Source organism: Aethalodelphis obliquidens, unplaced genomic scaffold (assembly GCF_003676395.1).
Source record: "Aethalodelphis obliquidens isolate GAN/ISIS:26980383/991018 unplaced genomic scaffold, ASM367639v1 scaffold31, whole genome shotgun sequence".
NCBI classification, from domain to species: Eukaryota; Metazoa; Chordata; class Mammalia; order Artiodactyla; family Delphinidae; genus Aethalodelphis; species Aethalodelphis obliquidens.
The window spans coordinates 10097290-10121914 of record NW_020837975.1 but is presented as its reverse complement, the minus strand read 5'-3'; the positions used below and the strand labels follow the sequence as shown (position 1 = coordinate 10121914).

The window sequence follows — 24625 nt, the reverse complement described above, 5'->3', positions numbered from 1 at the left end:
CATTGAAAGCTTGATTGTTGAAATGCAATCAAAAGAAAAACTGAGATAAAGTCAACAGAATCACCCAGAACACAGAGAGGAGATGGAGACTATAAGAAAGGAGGTTAAGATCACCAATCTAGCAGGTCCAACATCTATATTATGAGTCCCAGAAGAGAAGAGAACCATTGGGTTGGGGAATATCAAAGACAGTCTGCAGCTCCATGAAGGAGTACGTCAGTCTTCAGATCTTAGGGCCTAGCAAGTATCCAGCATCTTGAATGGGGAAAAAAAAGGATGACCAGCAGATACTTACTACAAATTTTGGAACACCAAGAATAAAAACATGATCCTAACAGTTCTCGAGGTGGAAAAATCCTAGCTATACTACTTAGCATCAGTGTCATCTGACTTCTCAGCAATAACATGAAATGTTAGAAGACAACGGAGCAATGATTTTATCCAAGAATCTATACTTAATCAAACTTTCCATCAAGCTGGGGACAGAAGAGACATTTTCAGATATGCAAGAATCCCAACACTCTTTCTCTTAGGAACTTACTTCGGCGTTGTATTTCAAAAAATGAGGGAATAAAAGAGAACAGTAAAGGGAAATTCTGAGGTGACAAAATAGGCTTATAAAACATCTAGTCTAGATTGAGGCAGAAAGATGGTGGGCTCCAGGAGGGAGGTCTTGAGTGAAAGGTATAAATACAGGTTAGAAAAAAAGAAAGGCAAGTATAAGTTCCAAGAAAAAAAAAAACTGTATTAAAAAAATTACGATCCAAATATAAAGCAAACTAAAATGTGGCATGATTTTTGAGCAACTGATGGAATATGACAACAACAAAATCTGATTTGGCTTTGACGTAAGAACATTCTCCTTACAGGCCCAGGAACTGTGACATTAGACCCACAGAAAAAGCAATTTATTCCTATCATATAACTTGGCCTCCTGGCAGGGAACAACATTTACAGTCATAATAATATAAATGTCATTTATTGGCTTTCAATTTAAAAAAACCACCTATGGACATAACAAGGAAGATTTGTTTGTGGCTATAGGCCAAAAATAAATAGTTAACAACTGTGACAATATAAAAAGTATAAGTGTAGCTGACAGGAGGTATGATAAGGTAGTACCTCTTATCACAGGTACTAATATCCTCATTAAGAGATGGTGCTGAAAATTGATGGATTAAGAAAGAAAAGGATGAAAACAAATAACATACATTTCAAATGCTGGGATGAGGAACTGTGTGAGCTAAATCTTCCTGTTTCAAACCAGCTGACATCTCAAAAAGCACGAATATAAGCATTTTTTCTTTCTTCCACAGTTAGTAAAAAGGTAACGTAAAGAGTGAAACTACTAAAACAAAAACTGTCAAGAGAGAGATGCTGTTCAGTTTTGTGGGGTGGGACCATCTCTACATTATCTTTCTCTTATAAACTATTCTGGGTTATGATGTGCTACCATGTGTTACTTTTGTAAAAATGAAAACATGTAATTAAAGAAAGAAATGAGTACCACTTATTCTCTCTTCATGCTTTTCTTCTGGGTTAAATATAGTAGCCAGAGAAAGTCTCACTTTGGCCCAACATAAATTTAAACTATTTAATGACAGTTTGGATTAGCTACTATTTAGAAATCCTATTTTCCTCCCTCAGTCCACAGTAGTTCTCAGTTCTCTGCTGCTGATAGCTGTATGATCTATTTATTCAGAAAATGATGACCTTCAAGGATGAACTCCATAGTGCATCTTGTCTCAGCTAACTGTCTATATATTAAAAGAGAAAACCTATTTATCTATATCTGTATCTCTTCGCTTATACTGTAGGAGGAAACTAATGCTTCTGGGTTTCTGCCTCTAAAGAATCTTGCTTGTGCACCTTTTCTATTCCTCCTCTAATATTTTCCACTTCTTTCCCTCCTTTTTGTACTTTCCCTTTGTATCTTAACAAGGGTAAAATATTTCCCTATCTTAACCACCTCTGCATCAAGAAATGCCTGATCCTGATTCTCCCTCCAACCACCACTATTTATTGGTTTTTAATGGCCCAACTAACTCCTTAACTGAATGACTTGTCTGCTGCCTTTATTTCCTTGTTATCAAATACCTCTTTAATGACCTCCCATCAGGCTTTGGTTTCCCACCATATGACTATGACACTAACTTCTTTCAGGTTTTCCAATGATCTTCTGCTACCCATAGACAACAGCTTTCCTTAGTCCTCATATTTCCTGGCCCCTCTTCTCATAAATCTTTCATGATGCTGTATGAAGTTTTCTCCCTTCTTTAGCTTCCTTAACTGACTGGCTCCTCTTCTCTTTCCCAGCCCCCTAAGTACAACCCTTACCCCTTGTTCTTCTGTTTTCATTCCCTTACCCACTTGCACACCTTTCATCACTGCTTCAAGATCGATGATTCCCAAACTAGGTCTATATTTTTAACTTTCTACAGGACAATCTACAACAATGTACAATCTAGCTCATCAAAAACTGAAAATACAGGGCTTCCCTAGTGGTGCAGTGGTTGGGAGTCTGCCTGCCGATGCAGGGGACGCGGGTTCGTGCCGCGCGGTCTGGGAGGATCCCACACGCCGCAGAGCAGCTGGGCCCGTGAGCCGTGGCCGCTGGGCCTGCGCGTCCGGAGCCTGTGCTCTGCGGCGGGAGAGGCCACAGCAGTGAGAGGCCCGCGTACCGCAAAAAAAAAAAAAAAACAAAACTGAAAATACATTCAACGAGTTTTTCTTCCCATTCCCTCCCTGCCATCAGTCACATCTTTCTTCCCTCAGTTCCCCAAGTTTATAAACTTTGCATGCTTTCTTCAGCCAACTCTAATCAGTCATCAAATCCTGTTATTATTATTTTAAAACATTTTTCTCAGTTATCTTTATTCCTCCATTCCACTGGCCACTACCACAGAGCACTCTGAATGAACTGGTTCTTTGGTAAGTCAAATATTAATTTGCACAAGGAAAAAAACCTATCCATATAACCCAGTGGCCAGACATTTTACACAATGAAGGACTCCTGTCACATTAATTCTTGGTTTATCTGGTTTGTAACATTGAGATTATAATCTATCAGGCTTGTTAAAAATAATTTAAGGCATCAAAGAACTCTACAGAAAAATGACAATTTCTCTAACAGCAGGAGGTCTCCTGGTAGATTAGTTTTGAAGGTACTGCATAAAGAGGTATATTCACTTAAAGGCACAAGTGACAAACAGCAACCCCAGAATGCTCATAAACTCCGGGGATCAAACTGGTAAACCCTTTTAAAAGCATTCCTCTGCGGCTCTGCAAAGATTTCTCCTATCGCAAAGGTCTAATCACTGTGATTTAGTGAAGTTGAGTGATCAAAGTTCAACAGAGCTGTATCTCAATTTTCCCAAGTATTAGGTGCTTATCTGCTACTCAAAAGCACTGCCAGGTTGTTTATCTGCAGTTTTCTGTTCACTGGAAAACATAACCCCCACTGCTGGACTTTCCCTCCACATTCCAGTAGCCCTCTATCACTTTAGGTTAGTCTAACACTAACCCTAACTCTAACTCTAACCCTAACCCTTGTACTAAGGCACTAAATTCTAAGCATTTCACCAAGAAGATAATTCTTTAAAAGAAAAAAACACATTTGTATATTTTCTCTTAATAATTAGCATAATTTATCCTCCCTGTCTTTTTTTTTTTTTGCGGTACGTGGGCCTCTCACTGTTGTGGCCTCTCCCGTTGCGGAGCACAGGCTCCAGACGCACAGGCTCAGCGGCCATGGTTCACGGGCCCAGCTGCTCCGCGTCATGTGGGATCCTCCCGGACCGGGGCATGAACCCGTGTCCCCTGCATCAGCAGGCGGACTCTCAACCACTGCGCCACCAGGGAAGCCCCCCTGTCCTCACTTTTAAAAATAAACATTAGTTACATTTCTTGCTCTCTAAAGCTGGAATTAGTTGTATTTATGTTTCTGTACTTATTCTGTGTCTTTATGGTATAAGCTCCCAGGGGCAAGATGCATGTTTAGCACTTCTTCTGCATGTTCCTACAGAATCTACTACAGGACTTTGTCACAGTAGTCTTTTAATAAAGTACTAGACTGGCTGACTAACTACAGTGTCTCCAGTTGTCCTATATTCCATGTAAGCAACCACTTCTGAAGGTGTGATCTATAACCACAACAGCAGGCAATACAATAAGATCACGGCTTTAATTGGCCATGATTATGAAATATTTCTGAAACTCTTCTCAATGGGGGTGCCTTAGAAGCAGACACAGGTATGAGGAATAAATGCCAGCCCACCTGCTGGCAGGAGAGGCAATGGGATGCCTCTGCAGATAGATGAGCAAGCAGGAAAATGGATAACACAACTTGTCTTGGAAGCAAGCAGCACGATGAGGCAGTAAAAACCCATCAGCATACATCATCCTATCACAGCCTAGTGTCATTCCCAGCCTCTATTAGCCCTCACTGCATCAGCGCAAGTCCCAGACACTTTATCCTGTTTATAATTGCTGATGAGCAGTAATAAGGGCTCCATGCCTCAGCTCCGTCCGTTCCACTTCAGCACACACCTATTAGGTAATAACTTTTATTTACAGCCTTGCCTGATGTGCTGTTCTATTAGTACAGCCAGGAACTGAGGAGGGCAGAAAAAAAAAAGTCTCCTTAATGGGCAGTATCATTGTGAGGCTCGGATGATTTATAATGCAGCTCTGTGGTTGTTCTATCCCGCTCCTGGTTAAGACTGCTTCAGGAAAGCCACATTTCTAACACGCTGCCCTCCAGCAGGCACACAAGTGCTATGGAGCAGAACCTGAAAGGCATCCCGCAAATCCACCCCCCAAAAAGTCCAAAAGTTTCAAAGGAGGAGAGGGGTATTAAATTCCCTTGATATCCTTTTTAAATAGTGTTGGCTCAGGCATTTTGCCCCAGTGGAGCAATAGAACAACTAATTAATGGAAGTTCAGGGCTTTTCTCCTTGGTAAGAGTGCAAGCTGTGATAAAATAAATGACCATAAAGGCAAAAAAACAGTTGTAACTGCATTCAAGGATCCAAGCAACCTGAATTTGCACAAAGCACGTGGACCACAAGCAGCTCAACACCAAAGCCTAGGACGGACAGACGGACACACGGACACACACACACACACACACACACACACACACACAATAGCAACAAAGCTCATCACACTTCCTTTTTCTCTTTATACTGGAGTGCATTTTTATCCTTCAAGTGCAAAAATTCCCCTTGACAAGACTGGCACCCTGGCTTGATATTCACTTGTATCAGCCTTTTCTCAGAGGGGGAGCCACTGCTTTTCACAAGTTAAAACTCAACCAAGGCCTCTGAAACAAGCCTCTGACTTCAAGTTCAGCAAACTTACACATACAAGTCTAGCTGGCCTGTAACACAAACACAGGAATTGGTGGCAATGGGGCCTAACTCTCATTTAGGGGTACAAATGAAAAACAGTAAGCTTTCCTTAAACTTTTCTGAAATCTATACATCGTGTGAGGTGCTTTTAAACTTACCTGATATTATTTACATATTGAGTATCAAATCATCTTATTATAATGAGCCTTGCTACCTCATTCTATTCTTTAATATATGCAACAAATCAAGCACATTAAACTTTTTACCAAAAAAAACAAAACACCAAAAAAACCCCACAAGAAAAAGCATTTAGCAGATTATCTCCCTTCCCAGTTATCCACTCAATGGACAAAAACCACTGTCAGTAAACAATCACTGTGGCATACCATGATAACCTGTGGCTTTTTTCCTATGTCAAACATAGCAAGATGACACCTTCTAGCTTAGAGAAATTTTTGCAGTCTTGCCTAATATTTGGTATTCGTCCCCCACCCCAGGATTCAAGATGATGAGTGCACAAGGTAAAACATTCTTTTTAATACTTTTCCCCTTGCCGTGACAGTTTTAGTATGTTGATCTTTCTTCAATGGTTACATTAAATACTAATAAAAATGACCACCTAGACAGGTGGGATAGGGAGGGTGGGAGGAGACGCAAGAGGGAGGAGATATGGAGATATATGTATATGTATATGTATAGCTGATTCACTTTGTTATAAAGCAGAAACTAACACACCATTGTAAAGCAATTATACTCCAATAAAGATGTTTTTTAAAATGCTAATAAAAAAGTGAAAGGTTTGTATCTTCCCTAATATTCTCCTGATGGGAACTTGCATATTACATAAGTAGGTCAAATTTCTAATTTTCTATCTCAAATGCTGATATTGCAGACCTGAGGGAAAAGCTATACCTGAAGGACCAGAAAAAAAAGAAAGAAAAAAGAACTGAATTACATAGTTGAACTCACACCCAAAGCCACCTTCCTTCCTTTAAAGCTTCACAGAGTCCTTCTGAGAAGAGTTACCTACAGTGTATGATACTGACCAATACAGTCTATAGTCACTGACTCAACTCTCTGGGATTAAATGCACTGTTTCCATGAATACTGAATCTACCAGGAGATAAAACACACAACTGTAGGTATTTCTAAGATTTATAGGGCCACCTCTGATTTAACACTACCACCCTTTAGCTTCTGGATCAATTTAGAAGATCTTATATAAACCTCTTGGTAACATATCGACAATGAGACATTTCCCTTTAACTGGCATCTGAACACTGATGTGGAAAGTGTTTAGCACATCAATCTTCTCTGAACTCCCAGGTGAAAAGGAGTTTCTACTCTTGTCTTTGTAAGAACAGACAATAATATCATGAGTAGGCTGCCTGAGAGAAGTGAGTCAAGAAAAGGTTTTGGGGGAAAAAAAGGAAACAATGAACAATAACAGGCTATCTAGTTCATGTCACGGTTTATCACACTGAAATAGGTGACCCAAAAGGATAAACATGTGCTTTAGCAAAGAAAAGAAGAAAGAGGAGAGGGGAGGGGAGGAGAGATCAGGCAAGGGATATACAGTTAAAATGAATTAGCATGCTTCTTATAGAGTGGAAAGACAATACTTTCTGGGAAAACCTGCCTTGATGTTTAATGGGACAGTTTCTAGTCCCATCTGCTTTCATCTTAGGCAATACTACAGCTCCCTTATGGCCCCACAAATGGTTATTTTACTTGCTATTCTACTAATTATAATCACATTTTTAACATACACACAGCATTTTAAAACCATCATTTTTCAAGTCTATCAGAGAGAATATTATTTACTCAACATATTTGCTGGAAGAAGAGTAAAAGTGAATATAAGATATAGTGGAGCAAAAGTCTGTTGACAGGACCACCTAGTCTGTAAACCTGTCTGTAACTTTTTTCTTATTTTAACTTCAGAAATGAAAGGACTATAAAATGAAAAAACAAACAAAAAAGGCATATAAGAGTGGTGAACTAGGGAAGGAGCAAATTCCTTTTTTTCATGTGCTAAAAAGTCAACCTTGATAAACTCAACCTAGGGCCTAGAGCTAAGAACTGGTTAATGCCCCACTTGGAAGGAGAAGGGTTCTTGGGTTGGTCACTGTTAAGGATTCTACTGGAGGGAGACTAGATTTTCCAAGGAAATTTAAGACAAGGAAGGCATGGTTCTATCTGCCTATTACAGCTTACATTTTAAGGTTCATCAATGGCAAGCTCCAACAAATAAAATACAAAATAACATTTCTTTTGCTGTAACTCTACAAATTAAGTCTTACCAAAAAAAAAGATTACATAACATGTCTTTAAATAAGAAATCCTAAGAAAAGGCAACAAACCTCTTCCCCACAAGACACTTTAAACATAAAAATATGACCTCATGAAGGTATTCACCTAAGTATCCAAATACATTCCCCAAAAAGTTGACTAAAGGAGATGACTGCAGCTCAGATTAGAAGTTTTGTTTAAGGTATAACTTGATAGTTAGAAAAGATGAAGGACAAAAGGGAATCTTCTGGTAGCTTGCTGCCAAGAAAGCGAGCTCTTTCCTTCACAATATACGTGTTCTTGGCAGGAATGTTGTGAGAATTAACAAGGGAACATGTGCAAAACATTCTGAGCTCTTTGAAGAAATGTAAGCGTTCTCTAGTAATCTGAAGGTGTGATATACTTTAACTCTCACATTCTAACCAAAAGCAACCTGGGACTTGGCAGTCTTTGCTGACTGTAGATATCCCAGAGCACTACAAAGCCACAAACACCTGCACTTAATTTTTCTCTCTTAAATACCAAAATGATCAAGGTGCCATTATTTTTTTCCATCTAAAGATCACCGAGTTTAACTGTTAACGCTATGTGACTAAAAGCCAGCATCTAAAGAAAAGCCTTTCCCACCAAGCTCACAAACACGAACTGATCTTTCATTTGCCACTACTGCTGCCTTTTGCAATCTGCTTCTTAAGACTCACAGCTACCAAAGAACAATTTCTTAAAGGGTCCCCTCCCCTCTCTCACTTTTGATGGCTACAGACCCACCACTCTGCACTGCTGTCCACCTCTCTAAATTACAATACCCTCTGATAAAACAGTAGTCACCTGAGATACAAATAGAGACACTTATCAACCATTCAGGCTACATTCGTTCCTTGACTTATTAATAATGGATCTAATGCTAACCTTTAGATCTAATTTGCAAAGTACTAAAAAGAAAATGACCTGTGTACTGAAGAGGTCACTAACTTTTTTTAAGTGCACACTCCCATCTAAGACACTGGGTCATGTACGTTTAATATGTATTTGTATGTGTATTTGCTGATTTTAAACTATACATATGGGCTAATACATAATTATGAAATTAATCTGCGAAACAGAAATTTTAAAGGGCTGAGATAAAGAGCTTTTATGATTTTCTCTCCATACCTCACAGACTGTACCTTGTATGCCCTTCTTCAGAGACCGGTGACTTAAAGAACTTTATTCTAGCCTAAGTATCCTTTTTCTAGCACACATCATTATTAAGCTGGAGGCTGCTTTAGGTCCAAACTTATATGGATAGATTGGCTGGGAGGGAGTCAGTAAGATCTAATTCAGAGGGCTTTACTCTATGGCTCCTAAAAAATGACACCACTGTAAAATTTTTTTTAACATCTTTATTGGAGTATAATTGCTTTGCAATGGTGTGTTAAAGTAATTATTTACTATCAGCTGTGCCCGAAGCCCTGTGCTCTGGAAGATCTCTAGGAGAGCTACTATCACTGTGTGCCTTGAGGTAGAAGCACCAGAGCATGTGTTAGAGGCATGAGTCCTATTCTTGAACAATCTAGACACCAAGAATACAGAAACACTTCAGCAATGTAACACTAAAAAGTGTTGATTCATAAGAAAAATGTTCAGAATCCCCACCATGGGCAACCTGCTGATTTTAGGACAGAGAGAAAGATGGAGACAAAGACAGTCAGCTTATGGTTCTCAAATCAAACCATTTAATTTACCTCTGAAAATCAGGCAGCTCTGTCCTCTAGAGTCGGGGCCATTATTTCAGGCTAACTGGAGGAGCCTGAGGGGGCCACTGACCGGCTACTTGAGAAGAAGTACAGCAAGCTGAACCTGATGACCTTTAATGTCCACAGTGAGAAATCTCAACCTTCCTTCAGGCTTTCTAGGAGATGACCTGCACATTGCATTAATTTCCTTCCAAGCCAGAAACTCTCAATCTTTTTCTAGTTAAGAGGGATGTATTCACCTAAAAGAAGGCCTGGAAATGTGTGACTGAGAGCTCAATGTCCCACTTATCATTTCATGTAAGGAGACTTTAAAACATTACCTTCAGTTCCTACTATAATACTGACATGCAACAAAGAATGTGATCAACATAAAGCCAATTAATGAAACTAGGCATGGCAATGCATTCTGGTACTTCTAATCTAACTCCTTTCTGCCTAAAATACCGATTGATGTGTTACCAACACTATCTAATGACTGGCCACTGTATACACATAATCTTTAATGGTAAGACAATATAATAGCAGCTACCATTACTGAAGATCTATTATGCAAGCTTTACATGTATCATTTCTTTTCTCACATCAAGCTATGAGATTTATCACCCCATTTTACAGATGAAGAACAAATTTTGAGATATTTACTTAAAATCACATTTTGTAAGGGGTTAGGCTAGGATCTGAAACAAGACCTGCTTCTAGAATTCTGTTTCAAAAACTATGTCACTACCTGCTATAATTCCAAATCTGTGTTTCTCTTTCTCCACATTTCATTCAGTGATAGGCTTTGTACTGTCTGGTTAGGAGCATAAATAATTACGATAAAATATGATATGATAAGCAGTAATATGATGTAGTGAAAAGCAGGCTTTAGGATCTGAAGGATCTGTGTTCAAGTCTTGACTCTATTACTTACTAGTAATATTACCCCAGGAAATATATTTAAATTTCTGACTGCCTGTCTTGGTTAACTGTAAAAGAGGAATAACTATCTTGCAGAATTGTTCTGAAGATTAAATATGCATGTATGTAAAGTATACTGAATGGTGCCTGGTAATGTAGTAAGCATGCAATAAATGGTATTAGTATTTTTAAATACACAAGATAGTATGGGAACAGAAAGGATGAAACAGATCTGCCTAGAAGATGAAGGACACAAGTACATGATATTCAGGAGGGGTGCCTGCTAGTTTCAGTGTCTAAGCTGAGCACACAAGTCTCTTTCCTAAGTCTCTCAGGACGACTCAATGCGCTTGAGGCTCACGCCTTGATGATACCTGAACATGTCAGTAGTGCTAACCATAAACCCTGTCCTGAGGGCCAAAACTGGAAGGAAAAAAGAAAGACCAAAGTAACCTGTGTGTGTGTGAAGCGCTGGACCTGTAATCAAAGGGCTCGAGTGTTTTTTTAGGCTTCTGGCTGGAGTGGGTAAGAAGATGGCTCTCGGACTTCCCTCTGGCTAAGCAGGACGGTCTGTCTCACCCCAGGGCACAGTTCTCTTCTGTCTCAATCAGGAACTACCCAGTGGAGCTTGGGTACTGAGCACAGGTGGGATGGGAGCATGTCAGGACTATCTCACACAGCCCTGCCTCAAAACCGGTCATTTGGAACAAAAGAGTAAAATTAAAGTTCCTCAGAGTTCAATGCCTGGATGTTACTCTGAAACTGTGCAAGGACAGGCCTGTTTGAGGTTAACATCAAAACTATGAGTATTTAAAGGGGTTGAGGTTCCAGTGTAAGTCCGTACACAGAAGTAGTTTGTGCTATTTCTGCTGGGGAGTTAAAAGGACTTTTTAAGTTATGAAAAATACTTTGTGACCTTTAGAAAAACAAAATAATTATTTTGACTCTTTCAAATATAATCCTTAAGATACTCTAAATAGCAGGCAGCATTACTTAAAAAGGCAAATATTGTCGAAAATAAATTAAGCTACAGAGTAAGGGAGCAATGGGCATTATGAGTGCTCTTTAGAGAGCTACAAGATTCATGGCTTCATGCTTAATACAAATGTCACAGATGCACTAAGGTTTTTTTGGGGACTCCATGTATCTGAAAAGAATGATTTCAGCACACCCCATGGCTTTAGCACAAATGAAAGGAAATAATTTTCTAAAACTATTAGGACACTATACTAGTCAGTTAGCCTGATTATCTGTACTATAACTTCTTTTACCCTCCAGCCATCATTATTTAAATAATGTTTTGTTAGTAGGTCCACGACTTATACAAATTAGCCACATGCTAGAAACTGGGCAATGATTTGCATTTTCTGTATGGTTTAGGTCTTAATAACATTCTTCAGACATGGGGAAGTAGGTAAATTTTGATGTCCACCTTCTCGGTTCTAGCTGCCAGCATTAACTCAGTGAATCTGACCTCCAAGAGCATCACTCCGACCTCTACTCACACCCCACTCCCAATACTAAGCACATAATACATCACTTCACAAATCATGGAAGAAATTAGAGCGTACTCTGGCAAGGACACTGCATTAAAACCAGTAGCTAATGCCTGTGAATAATTCAGGTAAGAATGAATCCAGGTAAGAATGATGTACGTACCTGTACCACAGGATCTTTTGGTTGGTGTGATTAACGAGACATGAGCTGTATCTGTGCATGGCCCACCTGGAAACAGAAAGGCAGGTACATCAGTTAGGACATATCCTCCATATACCCAGAGCTCCTATATTGGATAAAGAGAAATCTAAAAAGGAAGGGATCAACCTGTAAATATGCATAAGGAGGGGTATTAGGAAAGATGAAGGTGGTGATGGTAGTGGTAGGTTAATTCTTAGTTCAGTAATTTAGTCTACAGGTCCATATTCTTTCTACATTATAACATGCTTTTCATAAAAAATAATCGAGTCTCACATAATGTTAAGACATTAAAGAAAAAAAATTTAACTAGAATTCTGATCTGGGTAAGAGTAAATTACCCATAAGTTTGGGGAAATGAGTTTTTCCACAGACAAATAAGCAGGAATACTCCTTCTCAGGCTTATCTCAGTGGTCACCCTACTTTTGAATTTATTGCAAAACTGGCCTTATTTAAAGTGGGGGTGACTCCCTGAAGAAGAAACAGCTTGTCAGAAGAAATAAGGATCACTGTAATATTTAAAGACAGCACTGCTGACTAAGGAAGAATATCTAGTTTAATTATAAAAATATGATACCAAGAGAGCCTTCACGCAATCTTTGTGGGCCCAGGGATCTGATAGATAGGTGTAATTCAAGAATATGCAAGAGGGGCTTCCCTGGTGGCGCAGTGGTTGAGCGTCCGCCTGCCGATGCAGGGGACCCAGGTTCGTGCCCCGGTCCGGGAAGATCCCACATGCCGCGGAGCGGCTGGGCTCGTGAGCCATGGCCACTGAGCCTGCGCGTCCGGAGCCTGTGCTCCACAACGGAAGAGGCCACAACAGTGAGAGGCCCGCGTACCGCAAAAAAAAAAAAAAAAAAAAAAAGACACAGAGGAGAAATGGGAGGAAAACCAAGTAAGTGTGTTGTTAATGTCAAAGAGCACGTAGCAAATACCTACTATGTGCCACCACAGGTTAGTCTCATGCTCTGGTGCTTAGAATCTTGTTAGAAAGACAAAATTTGTTTACTTAAAGAACAATACATGATAGCAAAAAAGAGCTGGATGCGAAATGATCAACTGCCAAAGAATATGGAACAAGTAATAAATGCTAAATGTAATCAGGAGGAAGGATTACACTGGCCAGCATCACGTGGAAATACTTCTCAAGGATTTGAAAATGAGGCAAGAATAAATTAAAACTTAGAAAGACCAAAAGAACAGGGCATTTCAATTGAAAAATTTTCTACAAATGTCACATTCACCAGAGAAAGCTTAACATACTAAAATTCCAGAGGAGGCCCAAATGGGCACTGGTGACATAAACATAAGTAACGTGGAGAGACAATGAGCTGCAAGAAAACCTAATACAGACCCCACATCCTCGAAACCCTCTGGGCACTGGCTCTGTAGCTCCATAAAATGTTATAGCTTCTGCTTCCATGTGTGATTTTTTTGTCTTTTGTTTTTTTGTTGTTAAATGAATCATTCTTATTTCTGGGAACATAAGTAGTTAAGTCCTGCAACTATTCTTTATTTAGTGAGTAATCCTGGGTAAGTATCCTTAGTTTCTTTAACAAAAAAATGGAGATAGTTAAAATTGCCCATAAGCCACAGTGTTAATGAGATCATCTATACAAAAAGACTTCATAAACTATAAAGCCTTATGTTATGTATCTTCACTTTCTCTCCCATGAGGTTTTATGCACCCAAGGGTCAAGACTCACTTTGTCATCTACTCTTGGGTCATGACTGTATGGACAAAGGGCACTTAATAGTGTTCAATAAGTGACCACCACAAGCCACTTGATTGAATCAGTAATGTACATTTTTTAAAAACCCTTTTTTACTGAGGTTTAACATAAAGAGAATGAAGTACTAGAATGAAGTGCACAAATCTTAAGTATATACCTTGAAGGATTTTAACATATATATAATTGTGTAACAACCACCAGATAAAAATACTGGAACATTTCTGGAATCCAGAAAGTTCAAGGGTACATTTTTAAAAAGATTCCCAAATCTTGACTTTGGAAATTTGGATGCAATAGGCTGGGGTGCGCATAGGAAGAGATTAGTGTACATTTTTAAACCAGCTGAGCACGATGTACATTAAGAGCCCAGTTAGTTCCAATCTCTGGAAACACTTAACTCCCAGCTCAATATATGGCGAAGACCACTGAGCTCACACAACATCGTGAGCCACACAAAACACAAGCATCAATAACAGCTTAACTAGCAGAATATTTTTTTAAAGGACGTAAAATAATTCAATCAGTAAAATTATAAGAGCAGAGAGAAACTGGTTAAATCAAAACCCCTAAAGAAATTTGGCTGGGACTCATGAATTAACACTCCCATGTTTACAAATGCAATCTTTACCTCATTTGTAGGTTGAAAGTTTTATCTTTTTGAAAATTCCTAATGAATGAATTTCTGTAGGTTTCGGCAAATACACAAATAACTTCAAGGCTACCTAGCATATCTCAACATGCATCATCATGAAAGTGTTCTCCAGAGAGCTTGTTAAACTAACAACCCAATCCAAAGTATTCACTACATTATAGTAAAGTACAAACAGAACCATAATTGAGCCAAAACAAACTGACAGCAAGAGTAACTGGCAGTGATAATATATCCCAGCTTTGATAATTGGACAATATTATAAACAGAGAGCTTGGAATTAAATTTGATCTGGTAGACTATAACCTATGAAACTCTTTAAACTCCAGAACAGATGCACGTGAGCACTGTACATATATTCTATATACTAATTGTGCTGTCATATAAAATTCCTATACTCTCAAATAAAAGGAGTAACCACAGGAGATTAAGGTATCTACCCTTACACAATTAATTGCAAATCAACTCTGTTAAAATGAATGCAGGAGATTAAGGGCCACTCAAGCGGAACCTTTTCAGGTTTGAGTCCACAACAATAAAAATATAACATGAGTCCCATGTGGGTATAGCAAACAAAGTAATTTTGAGAGTTGATGGTAAGGGTCAAACTCAGGGCATCTGTTCCATCAAGGAATGGAGTTGGCTAATGTCTGAGAGGGGGGCAGGAGTATGTTCTCATAAATCATTGTAAATTCTGCTCCTATTTTTGGCTCTTCTTCCTCTTCTTTCCAAACAGAAGGGTAGACAGAGCTAATACCTGAAGAGTAGGATGAAGAAGTCTTTTCTTGCCTGGGTCCTACAGGTTAATGGTGTGTGTGTGTGTGTGTGTGTGTGTGTGTGTGTGTGTGTGTGTGTGTGTGTGTGTGTGTGTGTGTGTGTGTGTGTGTGTGTGTGTGTGTGTGTGGGTGTGTGTGTGTGTGTGTGTGTGTGTGTGTGTGTGTGTGTGTGTGTGTGTGTGTGTGTGTGTGTGTGTGTCTGTGTGTGTGTGTGTGTCTGTGTGTGTGTGTGTGTGTGTGTTGATCGGAATTGGAAGATTGGTAAAATAAATGCATTTCTAAGCACAGAATGATTCACACCATTACCCTCTATCCTATATTAGTAGCAAGTGAGTCTGGAAGAGTAAGTTTGGGGTTGTTAAATATTAAAAATAAAACCACAGTTAAGGTACCTTGCTTAATATGACAGACTCTCTGGGAATTCTGAACCAGACAATATCAAGATTAACTCATCTAAACTTTTAGCCCATCACACCATGAGTGTCTGTTGCTTTCTTTTGCTAAAGCAAAATTAAACATGTCAAATTTTTTCAAGTTTCTTCATTATCTGAAGATACTTAATACTATCATTTTTCATTTGATATTACATTCAGAACTTTTTCCTAAGTTTCAACAATTCAGAGTCTGGAATCTGCAAGTAAATAATGTGTGTGGTAGCTTGTGGTTTGTATTCTTAAGTCTGAATACTCTATCTTGTCTTTTAAGGATGTTTCTATTCTTGTATTAAAGGTGTCATACATAATGCAACACTATGGATCACATTTGCAATTCCACGTAAGAGCCATGGAATGAAATTCTTCAGCTGTATTACCAGCAACTAGAAATCTTTACAGCCTTTGCAACAGGGTAGTGGATTTTCTTAGGGAACCAGTACTGATTTCAGCCAGCCCTGTAAAGTTGAAGACAGGGGTCAAATCTGCATACTAAAAGTCACTGTAACCTGCAAAACCAGAAGGACTGAATAAAGGTATCCCGTCAACTATTAACATTCACGTTTCAAGCCAAAGTGGCAGGAACCTTTTTCAGCCTCCTATAGAGTTAGTTACTGAGCATGTCAAAAAACACTGAGCTACCACAGTAGTCAATTCAACTGACTGGTTGAAGACTATGACTCAGGAGAAAGACAAGAACACAGGTATGGAGGGCGGCTGCATTTATGCTGGTTATCATCTTAGGCACTCAAAATCTAAGGCTGAGTAAATACAGAAAAACAGTATTTCTCCTTAACCTTGAAAACAGAGATCAACAATCTACCCAGAAACGTTTTGTTAAAAGAGATGTGATGAGTAGTTATTTTTGCATCCTGATTCCACTAGCCCCCATTGGCTGCAGTTATACCATGTGCTAAACCACATCAATTAGGAAAAATGGACTGTCAAGAAGTCAGTCAGCTAAAAATTGCCAGAAGCTCAGTAATCAAATTTTCTACTACCAGCTTTCATGATAACTGCAAAACATTAATACACAAAAATAGCCATTCTTTTTGTAGATTTATAACACTTCAATATTCTTGCTTAATTAGCATGACATTTACATAACAGTATCTAATTAATTTCTAACTAAGGCACTGTGGGCTAATTAGAAATGCATCATCCTTTTTTAACCAGCTTGTCAATTCCACTCTGTCATAATCTGTACATTGTTTACCTTTGCAACATCTCACTTTTCCAGGCTTGCTATTCAAAAGGTGATTTCAGACAACAGATTCATGAGCTACAATTCTCCCTCCACTCTAGAGATTCATAATATCTTATGGGAGTATTTTTGGTGAGCCATCATTAAAAAAAAAAAAATCTATGCAATGGAGATAATGAAATAAACTCAACACTGTCTCCTGATGTGGTCATATTAAGAATGTAAAACTATCTTTTAAAAATATTCAAAGAATGTATATTCCTTCAGCAGTAAAACATTCTTTCTTTAAAAGCCTTCAGAATACACACGGATACTTCAAATAGTAAATGGTAATAAATATTAAGGACAGACCAGAACGCACAAGATAATAAGCCATCTCTTCAGAAAAGAAAACCCTATCCTCCAACTTCACCCTAAACCTGCAATTCACAAACTGTTTTAATCAGAAAGGACACACCGAATCTGTCTACATAATTGAGTTTGAAGTACACCATCGATTATAAATAAGGATGCATAAAGATATAATGAGTGGGAATCTAAGTTTACAGAAAATCTTCAGCCCCGATAACAGCCCTCCCATTTCTCCGAATGAAACTTCCAAATTAAACCATTTACGAAGCTTGTTACAGAATCTTAAGTTTTAATCTCTCAGAAATTCTAATCCTAACTCACTGCATGATTTTTCACACCATTTAGCTCTAAATCAGGGATTCATGAGAAGGGGATTTCCAAAGTAGGTAAGAAATTGCTATTGGTAAGCTCTCTGTTTTGTTCATAAAAAGGGTCTCTCAACAAAATTTCATTACCATTCCACCCCGACTCCCCTAAATAATTGTAGCTGGTCAGCTCTGCAAATATTAGTGTGTGTGTTTGTGCGTGAGTATGCTTATTAGTCTATCTGCACAACAGAAATAAAGTTTAATTCTCCCACAACGTCTTCCTCAGGGAAAAACACTACAAGCAAAATGAAATCAGGAATGCTTTCCATTTGCCCAGTACTGACAGACTCTTCTACGGTAGCGTGGACATCCCTGTTGGGGCCAGGGTATGCGTTTTGGAAGAAATGCTCTCTCTTGACCCAGCAATGGCCTTAATGGCATGATCTTTAGGGGTAGTGGCAAAGTTTTAAGCTTCTTGGTACCCTAGCATATGAGGTGTTCAAAATATGTTTTTCACTACTGAATGAAAATGATCCAGGCTAAAATCAATTATTGAACATGCATATCTATTCAGAAGGGAAATGGAACTATTAATAAACAGTTGATTTTCACCATATTTACATGTTAATCTAGCACAGCAGTTCTCAAACATTTGCATCTTAGGAACTTTTTACACTTAACAATTATTAAGAACACAAAAGAGCTTTTCTTTATGTGGGTTATATCTAGTGATATTTACCTTATCTGAAATAAAAACTGAAAAAAAAATTTTAATTTTCATTCAAAATTCACAAAATAATTAATGTCAACATAAAAACATATTTTTATGAAAAATAACCACAAATTTTAAAAATATAAGAGCAGCCTGGCTTAAAGAAGAAGCCTGGATTTTGACATCTGCATTCAATCTGTTACAATGGATTGCTTATATGAAGCATATGAAGAAAAATCACCCTTACATGGATATATAGTTGGAAAAGGAAGGACCTCAGGGACTCTGTGAATGGGTCCTGAGGACCTCTATAAGTCCTTGGACCACACTTTGCGAAAGCCTGGTATAGAACAAAACAGGTTAATATAATTTCCATCTTCTCCACACTCTGCTCACATGCCAACTGACTGTTCTAGTCCTGCAGAGACCCATCAATGCACTAGTACAACAAGTAGTAAAAGGTTTGCCCATTCTCAACAAAACATTAATATTTAAATAAATGAAGGCAAGAATAGTGGAATAAACTCTAGAATTATAATTTCAACCCAGAACATTCTATTTCTGCTACTTATGTAGGAAGAGTAAAACCATGTTTCATGTAACTCAAAGGATTCTGAGCAGTTAAATCTGTTTGTTTTTCAGATGTGATCTCTCACCTAGAACCCTTGTAACCAAAAAAGAGCATCCCGTACATTAAGATACCGACAAACACTCACCACTAATACTCCGAAATGTGATAAAGTCCAACAGCAATTAACACTGAATTTCTAAGACACCACTATCTTGCGGTTCAAAACTAGAAAGAAACCTTTTTTGAGAGGTCAAAATATCACCTGGCAAATGAAGTCAGTTCTATTTTTAGACACTTGTTTCTGTGACAAAGCATACTTAATATGAATATGAAATCGGGAGCTGTCACTTCTCCAATTTAGACTTCAGTTCTGACTATTTACAGGCTTAACTAAGGCCCAACTCAGGTTTCTATATTTGCATTTTACCATCAACACAAGCATGAATCTCTTAACATTAATGAAGAAACCACTCAGTATTACAAGAGCTTTTATTTTTTTGACATATTTTAGCTACCAAGAGTGTTCTCATAAATCTTGTCCTGCATCTGCAAATGAAAGAATGCACTGCCTTCCTCAGAAAAGGAAGTGACCTGTGCATGTTCTCTATAAGAGGTTTCAGAGAAAATTAAAAAATACGTCTATTTAGGCCATAGGTACTGCCCCGTGGACATTTAAAAAGAATTCTGAACATAGGTGCCCTTCTTCCCTGACCCTGTGCTGAGCCTCTCCTGTAAGTAGCTGTACCACAGCTGGCAATGTGTTCAAAGTGTCAATGATTGAAAGGAAACTTAGCCAAACCTCCTTGCTTTACAGAAGTGAACACTAGCAGGTCTTACTAACAGGACCTATCTTTGCAAATAATAGTTGAAAATGTCACAATTTGAATTATGTAAAGAAGTGTTTATATTGATATTTGGGAATTTTAAAAATTCCTTGCCAACATGGCATCCTATTGTTTATTAAATCTAAAGAATCCTCCTTTTGACAGATCAAAAAGTGAAATAAACGGTTTATGAAGCAACAGAACATATGAACACAAAACATAAAGTTACATGTAGTCATTTTTTGGCATGGGCAGCTCTGAATTTTCAGAGAGAAGTTCACAAACACCATTAAAATATATTCACGTAAGTTTAAAATAACTACTTCTAACACGCAAATAGATAGATGACCCTATTATATGGTTTTTTTTCAGCCAAACACTTCTGTCATAACAAAAGTCAGATTTAATTTAAAATCAGCACAGAGTCACCTATTACCTGTATCTAGACAAAATAAAAACAGTATGACAACTGCAAAGGGCTAAAGCTATGTGATGTGTGCTTGTTCACTGTGACCTTTACTTTCACAGCCCAGTGTAGAGCATTTCATTTAATAAGAACATAAAAAAAATCTGCATTTGCAAAGAGGGGGCAGTGATGATGCTGCTTCAAAACCTAGTAGGAATATCAATAACTGTATAATCTCATTAAGTGCCTGAGGAAACCTTTATGGGAAACTAACCTTTCAGATTTGCAGACTTCTTAAGGGATCCTTGAAAAATGGGTGTTTCAAGTTTGCTAGTCTCTCTTGCAAAGCGGAACCTTGAAGAGGGAAATTCAGGTGATAAAAGAAATACCCATAAGCAGAAACTGCTCTTTGACAACAGGCAGGTGGCTATTTGCAGTTAAAACAACAACAGAAAAAAGTCTCTCATTATGCTAAAAGCTCTGTTAAAAGAGATGAATTGTCACCACAACAAGACAACCAAATTTCAAAATTAGGTAGGGCAACTGCCTTTTTGAGTTACTTCACCTTGAGGTTACTGAATGGCACAGAAAACAATAAAAATATTAAGTAGCTGCTCAAAATCAGGTTCAGGCAATGAGAAGCCTCTCTTTAGTGTATCAAAACACATGAGCACATGAAGGTTCTCAAAAGTATGAAAAACTAGTAAACTTTTCTAAATATTTAAATCATTTACTGAGTATTGCCTTGCTGGGTGCTATGGGGCAGAGCAAAGCAAAATTAAGTCTCTGCTAATTTGGGGTATAACCTCTAAATTGGTACAGAGAGATGAGATTCTCATGTCAAAGAGGTGACCAACACAATATGTGATTAGATGTTACAGGGAGGAAGTTAGGAATTCCTTGGAGGAAGCAAGCGTGAATGAAATGTTTCTGAGGTAGGCTTCCAAGAGCATGAATAAAAATGGTAATATGAGTTGCCATGGTGTCTTTTGGGGACAACAAGGATCTGGTTCAGTTCAGAGCTGAGTATCAGTGCTGGGAAAGGTAGGAAGGTCAAAAACAATGAGGTTCCAGATTATGTGGGGGAAGGATGTCTGATACAAGATTAAGAATCTGGATGATCAAATAGGCAGTGATGAGTCAATAAAAGAATTCCCTTTTTTGTTTAACATGATGTCAATGGGGATTCATCTGACTAGTTTATTGACTAGGACAAGATGAGAAGCAAGAACAGTCTAAAGATTATGGCTGTAATCCTATGAAAACACAATGGTGGCAATAACAACTTCCCAGACCTTTAATATTTCTCCATTGAGCTAACACTAGAGGATCATAAACAAAGACAAATTAGGAAATATAAACAATATTAGACTAAGAATAAGATTTAGTTTGTGTACTTGGTACAATACATATTCTAAAATTAAGAGCACCTTTAATAGAAAAAAATTTTTATATAAGAATATGTTCCAGTAAATTCCAATAAATTTAGAAATGTAGATGAAATAGACATTTTTATAATAATACTAATTGCCAAAACTAACTTTAAATGAGGTCGAAAATATAAATAGTCCAATATCAGATATCAGGCCAATCAGTTTTATGAATAAATTCTTCAAGCTTTCAAAGAACAGGTACATTACACAATGTCAGAACATAAGACAAAAAGCAGTGTTAGGGCACAGGAAAAGATGAAAAGCTTTCTATGAGATTAATGTAACTAGTATCTAAACTAGACAGGAATAGCATGCCCACCATATACAAGCACACATGTACACAAAATTAACTCACTTATTAAAAAGGTACAAAACTTAAAATAAAATTAGCATTTTGAATCCATCAGTACACTGAAAGAACTAACAGAGTTTATTCAAGGAATGCAAAGATGGTTTAACACTGGAAGTCTATTAAATTAAGAGATTACATATTAATGGAGAAATGTATATTATCATCTCAACAGATGCTGAAAAGCATTTTATAAACATTCCTCTCTGATTTAAAAAAATTAACAAGCTAAAAATAGAAGTTTCTTAACCTGATAAATAATATCTACAAAAAAACCTGTAGCAAATACTACATTTATGTGGGATATACTAATATATTTCACATACATTAGTAATAAGAAGTAGTATCAGAGTTAGGAACAGGAAATACATATATAAAGCTATAAAGAAGAATTTCTAACAAGAAATGTATAAGGATTACACTAAGAAAATAATAAATCTTTACTCAAGAATATATTAAATATTAAATATTTAATATTTAAAATAATAAATCTTTACTCAAGAATATTTCATTTGTTTGAACAAATGAAGACAAATGATATTCCTATATGAGAAGGCCCAATAATGTATTAAAATGTCCATTATTCCCAAATAAACCTTTATTTTCAGTGTAAACCCAATTAAAAATCACACTGTAATGTTTAATAGAATTTGACAAAGTGCATTGAGAAGAAAAAATGCAAAAAAATAGCCAACAAAATTTAGAAAAAGATAAACTAAGGGGGAACTAGCTCTATCAGATCCCAATACTCACCACAAAGTTATTTTCCAGTCTCAGGAATATACAGTTAGACCAATGAAACAAAATAAAAGAGTCTAAAAACAGATTTACGTTTATAAAATAGTGACGGAATTCCAAACCAGGCCTAACTGATAAGTGATTTTGACACAATTGGTTATCCATTTGGAAAAATAATAAAGGTAAATCCCTATACCTCATAGCATATACAAAATAAATTCCAGATGGAATCAAGAGCTAAATATAAATATAAACTGTAAAATATGAAGAAAAATATTTTTATAACCCTGTGATGGAGAAAGCCTTCTAAGAAACACACAAAACTAGAAGACAAACTAACAGACTTGAATTTTAAAATCTGTGAATTTTCTAATGGAATACAAGGCACCCAAATCAAAATTAAAAAGTCTTAAGTGACATACCGGAAGAAAATATTTACATGATATGTAACAAATATGTAAGAATACATAACAAATATCCAGAATATATAAGGAGCTCCTACAAATCAGTAAGAAAAAAAGGCTAACAAAAAAATAAGCAAAGAATACAGATAGACAAATCAATGGAGACACAAATAGCTAATAAACATATGAAACAGTGCTCAATCTCACTATCAGGAGATGTCAGGTAAATGCAAGTTAAGATAAGCTTTTCTTGGGCTCCCCTGGTGGTGCAGTGGTTGAGAGTCTGTCTGCCGATGTAGGGGACACGGGTTCGTGCCCCGGTCTGGGAAGATCCCACATGCCGCGGAGCGGCTGGGCCCATGAGCCATGGCCGCTGAGCCTGCGTGTCCGGAGCCTGTGCTCCGCAACGGGAGAGGCCACAACAGTGAGAGGCCCGCGTACCGCAAAAAAAAAAAAAAGATAAGCTTTTCTTTTGCCTGTTGCCCCCCAGAAAAGAACACCTAACGTTGGTAAAAGTATGGGGAAAATGCTCACTCAAATAAAGTGGCATATAGGAATAAAGTAGTAATGTCATTTTGGAAATTAATTTGGCGGTGTATATAAAAATTTTAATACATATTCGTTGACTTGTTAGTTCCTCTTCCATGTATTTATCATGGAAAAATGATACATGCACCATTACTTATATTTAAAAATGTTTACATCATGTGGTTTATAGCAGTAAAATATAAGAAACAGTCTCAAAAGAAAAGAGATAATAATAATACAGAATACTACAGAGCAGTTTAAAAAGAATTAGGCTGACCTAGAAAGATCTCTAAAATATATTAAGTAAAAAAGCAAGTTACAAAACAATACATATAGTATGTTCTCATTTGTATAAAGAAAACCTTATATTTATGTAGACATGTATATAACTGCATAGAAAAAGAATATATATAATCCAAAATAAATAAACAGTGGTTATCTCTGAAAAGAGTGGGAATTTGGGGGGTGGGGAACGGGGTGGAGGCATTAAAAGAATATTTTCACCTTCTAACATACATAAACCTGTATGTCTTTGCTTTACTTGTATACTTAAAAAATAAAGTAACTTAAAGACAAAAAAGAGGGCAGCAAATAATTAATTTAAAAGTCATGGTTTTGCTTTAATTTTGACTCTATTTTTAGACTACAAAAAAGGTCAGATGACACTCTAAGTGCTTGAACAAGTTTTGATCCAGCTAACAATGTGGAATAGAAGTAATTTCCATAAGAAAACACTGCTAAACTGGTCAGTCCTTTTGCATTTTGACCAGGATTCATTCAATGATCCCATACATTGATTCCTGGTGAATTACAACCATTCAATTCAATACAGCATATAACTGTACGTTATCAAACTGTACTGCAAAGTACCAATCCTTTCAGAACACAAGCCCTAATAAAAGCACCATGCTTTACAGAATCAGCTTCAAGATAAATAAATGCACTGGAAAAAAAAGTACCTTTAAATTAAAATCAGAAGAGACATTTAAAATTTTGGCATTCTTCATTATGGGAAAGAATCTCCCACTTTGATACTATTATATATCAGAAAAGCTCCATCTGTTGTATAATTATCTCTGATAAATGGCCTGATGCTCCAAGCTTCATTAGAGAAAAAGGAAGAGAAAGACACATACAGAGAGAACTGTAAATAAATCTCCTCACCATATTTCACTTAAAACCAGCCCAGCAGGAAGGCATAAAATATTTTTAATAGGTAATATTTTCTGAATG

At 37.3% G+C, this 24625-nt stretch overlaps 1 protein-coding gene across 3 annotated transcripts in view; it reads right to left on the bottom strand.

The window, feature by feature from the left end:
- The window catches only part of ZFAND3 (zinc finger AN1-type containing 3), a 314500-nt gene that overhangs the window by 44210 nt on the left and 245665 nt on the right, over positions 1-24625 (bottom strand). For all 3 annotated transcript variants that reach the window (XM_027127133.1, XM_027127135.1, XM_027127134.1), the window contains one exon: positions 11939-12004. In XM_027127133.1, coding sequence (XP_026982934.1) covers positions 11939-12004 — 66 coding nt within the window. The remainder of the gene's footprint in view (positions 1-11938; positions 12005-24625) is intronic.